The sequence below is a fragment of the Mustela nivalis genome (genome assembly GCF_964662115.1).
Source record: "Mustela nivalis genome assembly, chromosome: 9".
Lineage (NCBI taxonomy): Eukaryota > Metazoa > Chordata > Mammalia > Carnivora > Mustelidae > Mustela > Mustela nivalis.
Genome location: NC_139028.1, coordinates 78194937 through 78213070, shown reverse-complemented (window position 1 = coordinate 78213070; position 18134 = coordinate 78194937). Strand labels below are relative to the sequence as shown.

The window sequence follows — 18134 nt, the reverse complement described above, 5'->3', positions numbered from 1 at the left end:
ACAACAAAGAGACTTTTATCAAGAGAGGGGATGATAAGCACCTGTAAAAGACTATCTTTATGACTAAGTGATGACAATATAAATTTACTTTAAAAGCAGTACAGAAATTTCTCACTTAAACAGTTACTGATAGTTTCATTAAATAATGGGATAATTATGGCCACTGAATTAAATCATTAAAGGAGAACAAATTAAAAAGGAGAGAGGTATGAAAGTGAGGGCAGATACTGAGTTTGTATTCTTCCTGGTTATGGTGGACTTTAAGCCTTAAATATCTGTGTCCTGAAAAGATGTGTTCTCATTTAAAAAGTATCTTCCTTTATTCCATATATGCTTTAAAGTATTTATTGAGCAGAAAAAAAAGGAAGGGCGGTAAAAAGATGACACAGATGTTGATTTAACAGTTTTCTCCCAAGTTCTGGTGGACTTCGGACTTTAAATGTCTGTTTGGAAAAAAAAAAAGTTATCATTTTAAAGGTATCTCCCTTTCTTCTGAATCTTCATATATATATATATACACACACACACATACATATACACACACATATATATTACGTATGTGTGTATATATATAAAATATCTGTATGTATTATATATATAAAGCATTTTAAAATACACTTAGCTAATCATAGATTACAATTAACATGTTCACTAACAATATTGATAACTGATTAGAAAGAATTGTGAATAATGTTGAAATAAATCATTTCACCATAAATACAGCTATCAAATTAAATAGCTTTTGAAATGAGCTGATGCATAGACATTTTAGAAGGCTCATTTCTGTATGTTTTTCTGTACTACATTTTTCTGTAGTACAAGTTGTGCTCTTTCCCCAAATATATAGTAAATACCATAGATATTAATGATTTGAAATTATATTTGTAATAAACACAGATTTCAACTTATTCAATATTCTTATTTCCTTAAACAAAAGAAAAAAAATAATAAAGTTACATACGTGGCTGGAACTTCAATTCTCCACCAGGCCCTGATGGAGAAATTTCTTGTTGTAATTTTTTTTGTTCCATCTGCTGTACAACCTAGTGCATGGAAAAAGAATGTCTTAAAAGTAAGTATTCTTTTATTTTCTCATGACCTTTGACAAACCACAACAAACTAATTGAAAAGTGTTTTCCAAAATGAGATATTCAAACTCTAAAATTTAGATTAATATGCAACAAAGTAGTTTTTAAAATACTAAAATTTAAAATAATATAGCTAATAGGACATTGAAATATTATATTACAAAAAACACATGCGTTTAGCACAGCACCTAAAATTCCTTTTAATGCCACAGTCATTGTATAAATACCACCTGATGATATTCCAGCTTCTGAGCCTCAAGTTGGTCATGCTGACGCTGTAGCTCTTCCTTTTGTTTCTGAAGTTCATCTGCCTTTTTCTTAAGTTCATTTTCTTGTAAGGAGATAAGATTTTCATATTCTTTCAGTTCTTCCTCTGTGAAGAGCTGTTGCTGATCCAATGTCTAAAAGGAAAAAAAAAAATGGGGAAAAAAATGAGGAAAGAATAATCTTGGATGTCCAATAGGATTTAATTCAGCTTGAAAATTCTATGATTAGCAAAGTATAAGAAAGAGTATCTATCATAATATAGCTTTCAGTAAAGGGAAATAAGAAAACATATTTATGTATTTATTTGAGCAAAAGGAAAAATCCAAGGCTAATGAAATTGATTACCTATAGAACAATGAAGAGAACTGGGTAGAAAGGACAGAGAGAATGCAGGAAAAGAAATCATATTTCTCTGAATACAACTTTTTCATACAGGTTTGATTTTTAGAAATTTGTCAGTGTTTCATACACTCAAGAAAAGAGAAGAAAGAAAATCCACAAGGACAGGAAAACCCAAACTGACTATAAACAAAAGAAAATAAATCATACTTTTATTTTAAGTGAATAAACAGAAGGGAGAAAAAAGAACTAACCAACAAACTTTGGGTCACAGTATTCAGACTACATGCTCAGGTTAAAAACAACAACAAAAATCTAAACAAATAATAAATTCCTTTTTGCAGAGTTTAGCAATCTGAAACACTATATACATCCTAGGATTGAGGAAATAAGTGGAATAATATTGTGGAAAATAGGAGCCAGGTTTCATATGAAATATGGAAAAGAGGAAGAGATAGGATGTTGTACTGGCATTGGACTGAAATTTAAGAAGGTATCAGTGTGCACTCACTAAATTTATGTTTTGTTTTGTTTTTTAAGGATTTTATTTATTTACTTGAGAGAGAGAGTGAGTGAGCATGGGTGGGGGAGGGACAAAGGGAGGAGAAGCAGACTCCATGCTGAGTAGTGTGCCCCACACTGGGCTCTGTCCCAGGACCCTGTCCTCAGGTCATCCTGAGCCAAAGGCAGACACCTAACCTACTGAGCCACCCAGAAGCCCCAATGAGTTCATCAAGTTTTATATATATTGGTACCTAAATACACCAAGATGAATATGAATGTATCTGTGTATGTGTATAATTTGCGCATATACAGACACACATAATACAAATTTAAATGTATATACATATATAAATACACACACACACACACATTTAGATGTTTTTTAAATTACCCAACTCTGTTATCTGACAAAGCCTAGAAGCAAAGACTCCCTGGTAACAAGAAACACATCCAGTGCCCAAATCCTAGTCTGTGATAACGATCTCCACTAAAAGGGACCAGTGTTGCTCAACATCCCAGAGGTGGGATGGAGAAAGAACGAGATGAGCCTTGAACATCTTATGATGCTAAAAAGTAAGAAAGTCCTCAAAGAATGATAGGAGACATGCCAAAAGGTTATAAAAGCCAGTCTGAAGGAACTCCCAGCCAAATCTGGGGCAATTTGGGCATCGAAATAAATCAGGATAGTAAGGATTCATTTTTTTTCTTTTTTTTTCTTTTTTTAATTTTTTTATTTTTTAAGGATTCATTTTTGAATCAAGTAAGGGGATGGGAGTGGGTTGGGAGAAGGGATAGCTCTTCCTTATTGTAGAAAGCCAACTGATAAATATGGAAGGAATGATGGTTAGAAAAATCACCATTTGTCAATAGTCATTGTAATAATGGATTCTGGCAAGATTTATCAGTGAATGCTAAAATTAGTAGATAATGAATCTCAAAGTATGCCCTCGAAGACTTTTTTTTTAAACAGTGGTAATGGTGGTAATGCAATTCTTTTGAAAAATACTTCTATAAAATATATCAACTGCCCTAAAAAGACTTCCTTGGTCTTATTGGTGCTACATTGAGAATCCATCCTACAAAATAACCTTAAACACATAAAAAGCTTTATATAAAAATGTGTTTATAGCAGCACAATCTTTTTTAAAATAAACAGTAAAAGAATGGGTGTCTGTTCCTGAGAAAACAGTCAAGCACTTCCATAACTATTAAAGTAATGCTTAAAATTCGTATTTCCAAATACTTTAGATATGATGTCGAGTAATTTTTTTTTTTAATTCTGACTTCTGATTCTGGCAGTATGGTGGGTTAGACAAGGTACTATTTAAATTACAAAAGAAAAAATAGGAAACATGATAGGCACCATCTTAACCAAATAATCAAAATTAACATTGTCAGTTATGAAAATAATCAGCAGCATATGCTTCATGATATGATGCACTCTGCATCACTTTGGTGGTATTTCTACCAAAAGCAGGAGTCCTAAAGAAACAGCAGACTGACTCAAACTGAGGGATATCCTACAAAATTATTGGTCTATACTCTTTAGAAATATGGATGCCATGAGATACAAAGACTCAGGAACTGTTTCAGATTAAAGGAGACTAGGAAGACATTACAACTAAATTCAGTATGATCCTGGATTTTCTTTTGTTTTAAAGGACAGTATTAGGAAAATTAACAAAAAATCTCGATCAAGTCTAGAGACTGGAGAAGAGTTTTCTGCATGTAGCTATCACAGATAATTTTACCATGATTATGCAAGATAAATCCTTGTTTGCAAAAAAATACATACTCAAGTATTTAAGGTTAAAGCAGCACTGTGTGCAACTAACTCTCAAAAACATGATATATATTATATATAAATACATATATACATAGATTAAAAATAGAGAAAGAGATAAAGAGAATAACTGTAGTAAAATGGGAAATCTAGAGGAAGGGTATTCAGGAATTCCTTAGTCTATTCTTTTTTTTTTTTTTTTAAGATTTTATTTATTTATTTATTTATTTTTTTAAAAGATTTTATTTATTTATTTGACAGACAGAGATCACAAGCAGGCAGAGAGGCAGAGAGAGAGGAGGAAGCAGGCTCCCTGCTGAGCAGAGAGCCTGATGTGGGGCTCGATCACAGGACCCTGAGATCATGACCTGAGCTGAAGGCAGAGGCGTTAACCCACTGAGCCACCCAGGCGCCCCTCTTTATTTATTTGACAGAGAGAGATCACAAGTAGGCAGAGAGGCAGGCAGAGAGAGAGAGAGAGAGAGGAGGAAGCAGACTCCCTGCTGAGCAGAGAGCCCGATGTGGTGCTCCACCCCAGGACCCTGAGATCATGACCTGAGCCTAAGGCAGAGGCTTACCCCACTGAGCCAACCAGACGCCCCTCCTTGTCTATTCTTATAACTCTTTTGTAAATCTAAAATTACATTAAAATGAAAAGAAAGTATGTAATTACCTATTGATCTAGTTCACCAGAAGAAATAAATGGAATGAATGTTCAAATATCTTAGCATTCTTCTTCTTCACCAAAGTCCAGAAATATTACAAATGTCAGAAAAAAAACAGGACCAAAAAAAATATGATTTCTTTAATCTCAAACTACGCTGATCAACAGTCATCCTGGGACTATCCTTGATTGAGCACCAAAAACTTTCATACCCCAGGGAACTCCTCAGCACAGGCTGTACCAGAACAGTTGGTCACCCTATCTCAAACTATTTTCTGGACAAATGGATCCACAGATTAAAAATCTAATTGAGGGGCACCTGGGTGGCTCAGTAGGTTAAAGCCTCTGCCTTTGGCGCAGGTCATGATCTCAGGGTCCTGAGATCAAGCCCCGCATCAGGCTCCCTGCTTGGCGGGAAGCCCTGCTTTCTCCCCCACCCTCTGCCTGCCTCTCTGCCTAGTTGTGATCACTGTCTGTCAAATCAATAAATAAAATCTTTTAAAAAAATAAAAAAGAGAAAGAAATAGTAATCTTTATATTTTGTATAGAAAATGACAACTTTTTTTTCAAACTCTTCCAGTTGCTACCTCTCAACTATTCTCTTTAAAATGTGTATGCACAAAAAAAAAAATGTGTATTCACAGTAAACTATGGAATATACTGGTATGCCTTTCTGGGGCATTTCAACAAAATATTTTTAGAAACTAAAAATGGTCATAAACCTTGAGAATAGTTTTATTCTTAGGAATTAATCCCAGGGAAATTATAGATACCCAAAGATGTATGAATAAGTAAGAGTTGTCATAGTGTTAATTACTACAGTAAAAAAATTGGGAATTGACCCAAGTGGCTAAATCTGTTCCAATGGTTATATAAATTATGCTATAATCACAAAACTGCATGCTAAGGAAACATTTCTAAACTCTGTCTTTTAAAGAATGACATCATGAAATACTGCTAACATTAAAAAACACAGAATTTCTCAAACATACAAAGACATTCATACAGTATGATGCCATAAGACTATAAAGACAGGAGGGGGTGCCTGGGTGGCTCAGTAGGTTAAGCCTGACTTCCACTCAGGTCATGGTCTTAGGGTCCTGGGATTGAGTTGCATGGGCTCCAAGCTCAGCAGGGAGTCTGCTTGTCCCTCAGCCTCTACCTCTGCCCCTCCTACTGCTCGTGCTCTCTCTCAAATAAATACATAAAAATCTTTAAAAATATACATAGAGAGATAGGAGTTTATGTGTACATGTAAATTAAAAATGGGACAGGGGTGCCTGGGTGATTAAGTTGGTTGAGGACCCGGCTCTTGATTTTGGCTCAGGTTATGATCTCAGGGTGGTAAAATCAAGCCCTACATCAAACTCCATGCTGGGTATGGAGCCTGCTCAAGATTCTCTCCCTCTCCTTCAGCTCCTCCCCCTCATTTGCTCTCTCTCTCTCTCTCAAAGAGTAATTAATTAATTAAAGTAAAATAAAATAAAAATGGGGCAGTATACTCTATATTGTGTGCTATACATGCATACACTAAAGATACAAACAATTCCAAATTGGCATAACACAATGCATAAATTAAGTATCTTCCTCTGAAAGGTAGAATTACAGGTAACTTCTAATTTATTCTTTCAATGTATCTATATTTCTAATTTTTAAGAATGAACACTATTTTACCTTTAGAAAAAAGTAAAATTTTAAAAAGACTGCTATTTAGATGTAACATGATTACAAATAAGAGGTCAATTGCCACAAGTTTTCCAAAAAGTCACATTCATTATTTTATACTGATATTTTGTCTAAAAGCCAAGATAGTAAGGCTCTACATTCAAACATAATGGAAAATAAAAGTTAAAAATAGAATGAACTGCTGTATAATTTCACCTCCCAGCTATCTGGCTCCAAGAATTCCTTTTTTTCTGTAGCTTTCAAAAACTCGTCCAGAGTCACTAATCGGTCTTTGTTAGCATCAACCTGGTTAAAAAAAAAAAAAAAAAAGTATATATAAAATAAAGTAACTCTCATATCACTAGAAATTGTCTTCTAATAGTTGCTACTACACAAACATACAGCAATTAAGGCTAACGCAGCATCCACAGAAACGGAGGGATGGGGTAGGGGGTGAAAGTCAGAACACTGAACATTATATTAGAATCCAAATATAGATATTGCTATCTTCTGTATTATTCAGATTTGAAAATACAGTGAGATATCTATACACCTAATACTCAAAAGATCACCATGCTTGAGGCTGCTGATCTGACTGGCTAAACTATTATGGTCTTCTTCCCTCACCACACCATGTAAAATCCCAAGAAAAATAACCTTTCCTGAAAGAAGACTGTTTGAGCCAAGAGTAAAGGAGTTTACATTAACATTCTCTCAGTATTTTTTCTTTAAGAAAACTAACTAAATCAAAATTAATGTTGACAACCGCTCCCAATCCTCTTCAATGGCTCTTATAGCCATTCAGTTGCAAAAGTGAACTCCGTAACAGCAAGAGAAATTCATTTGACACATGGGATGCCAGCAGTCAACAGAAATCCCAATTCATCACCAATAGCTCAAACATCAGGTGAAAATAACAGAAACAAAACTGTGGGCTTTAGTTACCGGCCTCCAATGTCTATGACCAAAGTTCTCAGCTTAATAATGTGAACAAGAAATAAATAAGGTGTTATAAACCATTATGGTATTGGATTTTTTGGATTTTCTTAATAAAAACACAGACTTTTAAAATATCAAATATTCGGGGTGCTTGGGTGGCTCAGTCGTTAAGCATCTGCCTTCAGCTCAGGTCATGATCCCAGGTTCCTGGGATCGAGCCCAGGCATAGGGCTCCCTGCTCAGTGGGAAGCCTGCTTCTCCCTCTCCCACTCCCTCTGCTTCTGTTCCCTCTCTGATTGTGTGTCTCTGTCAAATATAATAAATAAAATCTTTTAAAAATAATAAAATATCAAATATTAGACTACCTTATCTTTTACTTCTAAAGGACATGCAACAGCATCTTAATCTCCTAAATAAAAACCTTTTAAATTTTAAAATATTTTAAAGTAGTTTCAAAATAACTTTATTTATACTAAGGAAGTCTACCAAATATTCTGGGTCAAAAAATGCAAAATTCAATTAAATAACTACTCTGTGTATTTATTTTCCACTTTATGTTAAGATTTATTACAAGAACTTGAATATCTATTGAAATAACATATAATCCTAAAAATTTTTAAACATACCTCATTCATTACATGTTCCCTCATTCTAAGCCGTTCCTCCTCCATTTCTACCATATCATCCTCCTCATTTTTGGGGTCATATACTTTCTCCAACTAAAAAGAAAAGTTTAAAACCAACATAAAAGGCAGGAAAATAATGGAAAACAAAAGAGCAAAAACACTGAACACTCAAATGAACTCATTTACCTCTTTAGTAAATAGAGCTTCTAATTCTTGTTCATCCAGGAAGCCATCATTATTGACATCTGAAGTTTAAAAAGTCACAAATGCAAAAATTGATTTTAACGCCTTCAAAAATCAATAATTAAAATACAACTCTTCACAACTGACTTGCAGAAGTGGTACTAACATGAACCAGCCATACGCTACAGAGAATGTTGCCTCCTTTTTTATGAAGCCTCAGATCAGTCCAATGGATAACAATTTACTACTAATTTATAATTCATAGTTTTTTTAGACAAATATATCTTAACCATTTTTTTTCAAAAATATAAAGTGAAACAGTATGCTATAGGAAAAAAAGTAAATTTTAATATCACAGCATAAAGCGTGTTAGATATAACCTAGCTAGTCACAGAATTACCTTCACATTTACGGAGAACCTTACAGTAAGTCATAGTGAGTCAACAGTTAAATCAGGTAAAAGACACAGCTACTGACTCAAAGTATTTATGCTGCAGGTCATCAAAAAAGACTATTCTATTATCCTAGAGAAAAATTCTAAACATTTACTGTCAATAGGACTCGATATTAGACCTTGGCAAAAATCAGTTAAGAATAAAGCAACTATAATCTCTCAAACAGCAGACATAAATATTAATATTTGTATTAAATGTGTTACCATGTAATTTGAAAAATGTCTTGGGGTCAAAGTCATTAGGATCCAATCCATCAGTCTCTTCCCATACCTCTTTTAGTTGATCTTTGCTTCCCTGTGAATCAATTTTTTAAAAATGCTCAAAACAAAATACGATCTATGTATACAGGCTGAAAATAAAATACAAATTTGAGAAATGGTGCAGAATTAAGAATCTAAAGTACTAATAACTTATAAAATTCTACTGTTGATACAAAGAAGTATCTACATCTAATTAGAGTTTCTTAAAGTCATAATTCTTACTGGATGATTAATTTTGGGATGATTTTCATGCTTTTTCCTCATTTCTTCAAATTTAGATTCTTCTTCTTTTCTCTTTTCTTCATTCAGCGTTTTTAAATATTCTCTCCTTTCATGTTCCTTCATCATTTCATATTTTTTAAATTCTTCATGTCGAGTCTTATCATAGTGTTCTAGATCACTTGTGGCCTATAATGTAATATTTAAACTAAATTACAAGGAGTATTTGAAAATATAAATAAGGGCTTTCCTGCATACAGCATATTCTAACAGAAGGTAGTATAGAAGGTCCAGAAAACATTGGACTCCTCTTTTAAATTCTGCCATTTTATTTTAATCATTACTATTATCAGAATGTAGGCATTAAAAGAAACTCATAGTTCAAAGCAAAACTCAACTTTAGAAAGCTCCTCGTAAGTAAATAATATATAAATTGATTTTTAAAAGAAGGAAGGTTTGGGACGCCTGGGTGACTCATCGGTTAAGCCCCTGCCTTTGGCTCAGGTCATGATCCCAGGGTCCTGGGATCAAGTCCCGCATGGGGCTCCTTGCTAGGCAGGGATCCTGCTTCTCTCCATCTCTGCATGCCACTCTGCCTGCTTGTGCACTCTCTTTCTCTGACAAATAAATAAATAAATAAGATTTAAAAAAAAAAAAAAAAAGGAAGGAAAGGACTTCCTTCTTTCTAGAAACCTTTCTAGTTTTCTTTTTTATGAACCTTTCTAGTTTTCTAGAAAGCTTTCTAACTACTTAACTAAACTCATAGCAAGGCTACAACATCTGTTTCAGTAAATCTACACAGTACAACATGAGAGGTCCACAAACTCTTACTGAAAAACCCAGAACCAGGTATATTTCAGAATTTTCTAGATTTCAGAAAGAGAATATGGCATTTATGCTGTATTATGTTTTCCTTGCAAAGTCTGTTATCAAACAGATTAGTACTTCCTCAGCAAAGTCTGGGAATATTCACATTATGTAGACTAAATGAAAACTACAAATATCCTTACTATAATTGAAGCCAGATTTCAGCTTTTATAGTGGCTTTGGGTTTTAGAATTGTGGGCAAGGGGTTACAGATTGTTATGTCTATATTATTATCTGTAGTAATAAAGGTTAAACTATCTCCCTTTAAAAATACTCTTGAGAGTATCTAAAAGTCATATTGCCACTTCACTGAATTGACTTATCAAATGACAAAAACCTCAAAGGCACAACAATGACAACATTTTCTGGAATTATTCCCACCGCTTTGATGAGCATATCTAAATCTGTAGATTCAAACTTGTCAGGGTTCAGGTGGTTTAGGTGATCAAATTGTTTTAGAAGAGCATGGTGGTCTATGCCTGTATCTGAAAGAAAATGAGAAAACTGTAAATGATAAAGTACTAAAAGCTAGAAACATTAATGTAAGTGGTACATAAGAATAAGCATTTATATTTATTCCTACAGGATTTTGTAAGAATATACAAAATTTTAGATTAAGCATTCATATTTTCTTTTAGAATATTGTACATATTAAGCATTCATATTTTCTTTTAGAATATTGTACATATTATTCTAGGCAAAACTAATGTCCTTGAATCTAGAAAGAAATACGACATAATATGTACACTTCAATATTATTCTATTATTCTACATATTTCTAGAAAGGTTAGTTGACTATCAGTATAATAGTAAAACCTTTTTTATTATTGTAAAACTACCACATTTCCTACTTTTAATTAGATAAACTCTACTATACTGCCCTCATCAAAGATCTAAGTAGAGGGGTGCCTGAGTGGCTCATTCAGCTAAGCTACTGACTCTTGGTTTAGGCTCAGGTCACGATTTCCTGGGTGATGGGATTGAGCCCCACATCGACCAGCATGTTGGGGCTCTGTACTCAGTGAGAAGTCTGCTTGAGATTCTCTCCTTCTGCTCCTCCCTCAACTCATGCTCTCACTCTCTTTCTCACAAATAAATAAATCTTTAAAAAAAAAAGGGGGGGGGGATTTTTTCCCCAGTATTTTATTTTTAAGCAATCTCTATACCCAATGTGGGGTTCAAACTCACAACCCCCAGATCAAGAGTCCCATGCTCTTCCAACTGAGCCAGCCAGCTGCTCCCTAAATAGCATTTTTTTAAATTGCTCTAAAATTTATATGATGGAATTTTTTGTATGCTGCTCCAATGAATCCTTTATGGAACAATCCTTTATAAAACAGGTAAATTCATTTGGTTTAGGACTTATTTTTTTTTAAAGATTTTATATATTTATTTGTCAAGGAGAGAAAGAGAGAGAGAGCACAAGCAGGGGGAGCAGCAGGCAGAGGGAGAAGCAGGCTCTCTGCTGAGCAGGGAGCCCAATGCAGGACTCAATCCCAGGACCCTGGGAACATGACCTGAGCAGAAGGCAGACATTAACTGACTGAGCCACCCAGGCGTCCCAAGATTAAGACTTTTTTTAAAGATTTTATTTATTTAGGGTACCTGGGTGGCTCAGTGGGTTAAGCCGCTGCCTTCGGCTCAGGCCATGGTCTCAGGGTCCTGGGATCGAGCCCTACATCAGGCTTTCTGCTCAGCAGGGAGCCTGCTTCCTCCTCTCTCTGCCTACTTGTGATCTCTCTCTGTCAAATAAATAAATAAAATCTTTAAAAAAAAAAAAGATTTTATTTATGTGACAGAGAGAGATCACAAGTAGGCAGAGAGGCAGGCAGAGAGAGAGAGAGAGAGGAGGAAGCAGGCTCCCTGCCGAGCAAGGATCCTGATTCTGGACTCCATCCTAGGACCCTGAGATCATGACCTGAGCTGAAGGTGGAGGCTTAACCCACTGAGCCACCCGGGCACCCTAGGACTTATTTTTAAAGAAATACTAATTGTTTTACTTGTGAATAATTTTTTTTAAAACAACCTACAGTGCTACAGTTTGGGGCACATGGCTGGTTCAATTGGTTAAGCACTGACTTTTTTTTTTTATTCATTTTTGGAGAGAGAGAGCATGAACAGGAAGTGGGATAGAGAGACCCAGCAGACTCCTCACTGAGCAGGGAGCCCAACAACGTGGGGCTCAGTATGGAGCCAAAGGCAGCAGCACTTAACCTACTGAGCCACCCAGGTGCCCCCCAGGTCTTGATCCCAGGGTTGTGAGTTAAACCCCACTTTTGACGCCACGGCTGGGCATGGAGCCTATTTAAAAACAAAACAAAACCCAAAAAAATAGCCAAACAAACAAACAAAAAACAAGCTACAGTTTACTGTAGTTGAATGGGTGAAGTGAATCTAGACTATTTCAGCTGGATTATAGAATTGAGCAAAATAGGCACACGTGTTGATTTGTTAAAAGTCAGAGTTCTCACTTAGGAAAAAGGAATGTACAAATAGGGAATCATGGAAGGCAAGAAAGAAATCTCTGACTCGGCATCAGGCAACTACAAATCAAAACCACAATGAGATACCACCTCACACCAGTCAGAATGACCAAAAACAACAAGTCAGGAAGTGACAGATATTGGCAAAGTGGGGAAAAGAGGAACCCTCCTACACTGCTGGGAATGCAAGCTGGTGCAGCCACTTATTTCCACATACTGGTAAACAGTATGGACGGTCCTCAAAAAGTTGAAAATAGAGCTACCGTATGACCCAGCAATTGCATTACTGGGTATTTACCCTAAAGTTACAAATGGAGTGACCCGAAGGGGCACATGCACACCAATGTTTATAGCAGCAATGTCCAAGACAGCCAAACTACGGAAAGAGCCCAAATGTCTATCAACAGATGAACAAAGAAGATGTGGGTGGAAAACTACTCAGCCATCAAAAAAATGAAATCTTGCCACTTATAGTGACGTGGATGGAACTAGAAGATATTATGCTAAGCAAACTAAGTCAATGAGAGAAACAAACTTACCATATGATCTCACTCATATGTGGAATTTAAGAAACAAAACAGAGGATCATAGGGGACAAGAGGAAAAAATAAAACAAGATGAAAACAAAGAAGGAAACAGGGGTGCCTGGGTTAATCATCTGCCTCCAGCTCAGGTCATGATCCTGAGGTCCCCTGCTCAGCAGGAAATCTGCTTTTCCCTCTGTCATGCTGTGCTTCTTTCTCTCCCTCTCTTTCTCTCAAATGAATAAAAAAAAAAATCTTTAAAAAATAGAAAAAATATATATTACAGAAGCAATGAGCACACCTAACGCCAGTCTTTGGTCTGTAATATCATTTCCCACTAAAATGAACCAGGAATCCTCAGAGAAACAACTCATTCAAGGCCTGAGGCAGGGTAGGTACAAGATGAACCAGAACATTTTGTTATACTAGAAAGTAAGAAACTGCTTAATGTAGTTAAATTAAGATTTCACTGAATTCTTTCAATGGCACTGTACAAATTTTACTTATGAAGAAAAGATTTGTCCTAAGACCCAGGCCTAAAGGATATGACCAAACAGTGAAGCACATGAAAAGATATTTAGCCTCACCCCAAACAGGAGAAATACATGTTAAAACTATGCTATTATACTAACAGAATGGTCAAACTCTTAAAATTTGAAGATACATACTATTAACAGGATATAAGAAATTACAAGAGTATATACTGATACAAGGTCTGTGCAGGTGGCAAGATCTATCAAAATTACAAATACATATATATATAGTTTCTCTGCAGGGAACTTACCCTACAGATAATTTTACACAGATATGGAGTGATAGATGTACAAGAGCGTTTGCTAGAAATAACCCAAAAGGCCATCACCAGTAGCCCTAGTTAAATAAATTATGGTATATCAATATAATGGAAATCTATGCAGCTGCAAAAGAAACTTTTTTTTTAAATGAAGATGGTCTCTATGTACTAATACAGAATGACCTCCAAATAGGTTGTTAAAAGAAAAATACAAAGCGCCAAATGTGTTTTACATGCTGCCTTTTGCACAAGAAGAGAGGAAAAATAAGGATTTTTATTTGTATTTGCTTATATAAGAATGAAGAAATCGAAGGATAATGTTTGGGGCAGTGGGAACTTACAGGGTACAAAAATATCAGAGCACTTTTACTCTATGTCTTCTATAGTTTCTAGTTTTCACCCATGTCAATACATTACTTATTTTAAAAACTACACCCCCCCCCCAAAAAAGGACCCTTTAAGTCTTTCTTCCAATTATTAGAAATTTCAATTCATAAATTCTGAATCAGTGAGAAAACACTCATAAGCTTTCTAAGCATCAGTTTTCTTTAGACCATGAAATTCAGCACCTATTTGGAATAAAGAAAATATTGCCAAGATTGAAGGGATGGAAGTTGTCTAACAGGAAAGTAATCTCAAGGTACCTTAGGCCCAGCTTTAAGGATGGAATGTCCTTCTATGTCTGACTACCTGAGTAGGAGTGTATGAGCTCAGTTTACCTCTCATTGATATCCTTAATCTCAGGATAAGGAGTGTTTGTTTGTTTGTTTGTTTGTTTAGACAGAGAGAGAGAGCACAAGCAGGCAGAGTGAGAGAGAGAAGCAGGCTCCCTGTTGAGTAAGGAGCCTGACATGGGGCTCCATCCAAGGACCCTGGGATCATGACCTGAGCCCAAGGCAGTTGCTTAACCAACTGAGCCACCCAGGCGCCCCCAGTATTTGTTTTCTATGTCTATTCACCAGCAGGGAGTTTAATGCTCTATACAAGCATTTGTCCAATATGATCCACTGACCAGAGTCACATGTTTAAAATGCATCTTACAGGGGTGCCTGGGTGGCTCAGCGGGTTAAGCCTCTGCCTTCAGCTCAGGCCATGGTCTCAGGGTCCTGGGATCGAGCCCTACATCAGGCTTTCTGCTCAGCAGGAAGCCTGCTTCCCCCTCTTCCTCTGCCTGCCTGTCTACTTATGATCACTCTCTCTCTCTATGTGTCCAATAAATAAATAAAATCTTTAAAAATAAATAAGTAGGGGCGCCTGGGTGGCTCAGTGGGTTGAAGCCGCTGCCTTCAGCTCAGGTCATGATCCTGGGATCGAGCCCCACATCGGGCTCTCTGCTCAGCAGGAAGCCTGCTTCCTCCTCTCTCTCTGCTTACTTGTAATCTCTGTCTGTCAAATAAATAAATAAAATCTTTAAAAAAAAAATAAAAATAAAAATAAAAATAAATAAATAAATAAAATAAATAAAAATAAATAAGTAAAAATAAAATAAAATGCATCTTACTCACTCTCAGAATCAGAAATTCTAGAGATAAGATCCAGTAAACTGCATTTTTAACTAGCTCCCCAGGTGATTCCTTTGCGATATAAAGTTTACCAGGAGTAAAGGTTCAGGTGTTTATTAAGGTCAATGAACCATTCAGATAACCAGCCTATGGGGACATGTCACAAAGACAGAGATGCCAGCTGGAAGGATCTCCCACTTGTCAAATCTAACCTCTTGATTTTCATTCATAACTAGAAAGGCCATTCCAACTTAACAAAGAACTTGCTCAACTTGTCATCTAGTGTTTTTTGGTATTATTTTCTACACTGATATCTTTGATTCATTTGTACTTATTCTGATTTGAATGAGAGAGAGATCTAACTGTACCTTTTCCAAATGGCTATCCAATTGTATCAACATTATTCTCTTTAAAAATCTATCTTGATTCCACTAATAATGACATATCACCTTTAATTCAAACTAAATTCTAAATGTATTTACTTTTACTTCTGATATTTCTATTCAGTTCCATTGGTCTTTCTACCTATATGCCAAAACCATACAGTTCTCATGAGTGAGGCTTAGTGATAGGTTTTAATATCTAACATAACTATTTAGTCCTTCATTGTTCTTTTTTTTTTTTTTTTAAGATTTTATTTATTTATTTGCCATAGAGAGAGATCACAAGTAGGCAGAGAGACAGGCAGAGAGAGAGGGAGAAGCAGGCTCCCTGCCGAGCAGAGAGCCCCATGCGGGGCTCGATCCCAGGACCCTGGGACCACGACCCGAGCCGAAGACAGAGGCCCAACCCACTGAGCCACCCAGGCGCCCCATTGTTCTTTTTTTTTTTTAAGATTTTATTTATTTATTTGACAGACAGAGATCACAAGTAGGCAGAGAGGCAGGCAGAGAGAGAGAGAGAGAGAGGGAAGCAGGCTCCCTGCGGAGCAGAGAGCCCGACGCGGGGCTCGATCCCAGGACCCTGAGATCATGACCCGAGCCGAAGGCAGCAGCTCAACCCACTGAGCCACCCAGGCGCCCCATAGTCCTTCATTGTTCTTTTTCCAAGGTATGTAGCTTATCTTCCTTGTTTCCTTTTTCATATGAACTTTAAAATTAACTTGTCTAGTATTGGGAGGAAAGTAGATATTTCTTATTTGGATCATGCTAAATTTATAAATTAACCTAAGGAAAATTGACATGTTTATAATGTTGAGTCTTTGTATCAAAAAAAAAATGGTATGTCTTTTCATTTTTTTCAAGTCTACTACTTTTGCATCTTTCAGGAGTATTTTAAAGCTTTTGGTCTGTAAGTCCAATTTTTTAATAGGTTTACTCTGAGTATTTTATCTTTGTTGGTATCTGTAAATAGAGTCTTTTCTTCCATTATATCTTGTAACTGGCTGTTGCATATGAAAAGTACTGATTTCTATATATTAAATTTACCTTGCTGAATTTTCCTGTTGTTTATTTTTTAGTCAATTATTTTGAGATTTCCAAGTATAAAATCATATTACCTGCAAACAGAAATGGTTTTATCAGCTCCTTTTCAATGACTTTACCTCCAATTTTTTTTTTAATTTATATAATTGTTTTGGCTCGTACCTCCAATGCAATGCTAATTAGTAGTGGTGACTGTGGACATCATTGTCTTATTTCTGATTTTAGTTAGAATACAAAATTGTATTTCCCCAGTAAGTATGATGTGGCTGAGTTAGACATACCTGATCGTGTTACAGAAGTATCTATTGATTACTATTTTATTACTTTTCTAAAATTAAGGAGGGGTATTAAATTTTGTCAATTGCTCCTTTTCTATAGATATGGAGACAGTCATTTGATATAGGAGATTACTTTCTAGTTGGTCCGAAGTTTGTGGGTTACTGTTAAGCTGATATAGGAGATTACTTTCTTATCTGTGGATATCTTCACATTTCAAAAATTCTACTTCATAGCTATTTAATCTCCTCAAAGTCTAAAATTAAAAAAAATATAGGAGCATGAATAGGCAGAGTGGAGGATTTTTAGGGCAGTGAAACTACTGTGCATGAAACGGTAATGGTAGATACATATCATTATAGATTTATCCAAACCCATGAATGTAAAACACCAAAAGTAAACTCTGGTGTTAACTATGGACTTGGGTGATTATGATGTGTGATGTATGTCGGTGTATGTAGGTTCCTCAATTGTAAAAATTTGTAAAAATTTGTAAAAAATTTGTAAAAATTTACCATTCTGGTGGATAATGCTAGTAATGAAAGAGGTTATTCGTGTTTGGGGGTATATGGGAAATTTGTGCACCTTTACTTCAATTTTACTGTAAACCTTACACCGCTCTAAAAAAAAAAAATCTTAATTTTATTTATTTATTTATTTTAGAGAGAGCATGCTTGGGCATGAGCGGGGAGCAGGGTGGGGGTGGGGGAAGGGGCAGAAGGAGAGGGATAAACGATCTTGAGCAGACACTGCACTGAGCTTGGAGCCCCATACAAGGCAGGGCTCTATCTCACAATCCTGAGATCACAACTTGAGTCAAAACCAAGAGGTGGATGTTTAACTAACTCTGCCACCCAGGCACCCCAAATCTTAAATTTTTTTTAAAGATTATTTATTTATTTATTTGACAGAGAGAGAGATCACAAGTAGGCAGAGAGGCAGACAGAGGAAGGGGGGAAGCAGGCTCCCTGCCGAGTAGAAACCCCAATGTGGGGCTCGATCCCAGGACCCTGAGATCATAACCTCAGCCAAAGGTACAGGCTTAACCCACTGAGCCACCCAGATGCCCCAAATCTTAATTTTTAAAGACAGAAGTTTCAAAGATTTATTCTAACTTATCCTTTGTCCTTTGACTTCTTGATTTCTTTTGTCACACCAAAATTTTTATCTTTATTTCTATTCATGTGATGATTTATAGTATTAGATTTCCTAATATTAAGTCAGTCTTGCATTCCTAAAATAAATCTACTTGCTATTTTGATATACAATAATT

At 35.8% G+C, this 18134-nt stretch overlaps 1 protein-coding gene and 1 long non-coding RNA gene across 7 annotated transcripts in view; both read right to left on the bottom strand.

The window, feature by feature from the left end:
• LOC309872724 overlaps nt 1-18134 on the bottom strand; it is a 639146-nt gene that overhangs the window by 3518 nt on the left and 617494 nt on the right. The gene's annotated exons all lie outside the window — the stretch shown is intronic.
• NUCB2 (nucleobindin 2) overlaps nt 330-18134 on the bottom strand; it is a 49785-nt gene continuing 31980 nt past the window's right edge. For all 6 annotated transcript variants that reach the window (XM_082747313.1, XM_082747315.1, XM_082747314.1 and 3 more), the window contains 9 exons: nt 10241-10344; nt 8996-9181; nt 8717-8807; nt 8062-8120; nt 7876-7968; nt 6527-6616; nt 1319-1489; nt 962-1043; nt 330-443 (listed from right to left, as the gene is read on the bottom strand). In XM_082747313.1, the coding sequence (XP_082603439.1) occupies nt 436-443; nt 962-1043; nt 1319-1489; nt 6527-6616; nt 7876-7968; nt 8062-8120; nt 8717-8807; nt 8996-9181; nt 10241-10344 (884 nt within the window). In that variant the 3' untranslated portion in view covers nt 330-435. The remainder of the gene's footprint in view (nt 444-961; nt 1044-1318; nt 1490-6526; nt 6617-7875; nt 7969-8061; nt 8121-8716; nt 8808-8995; nt 9182-10240; nt 10345-18134) is intronic.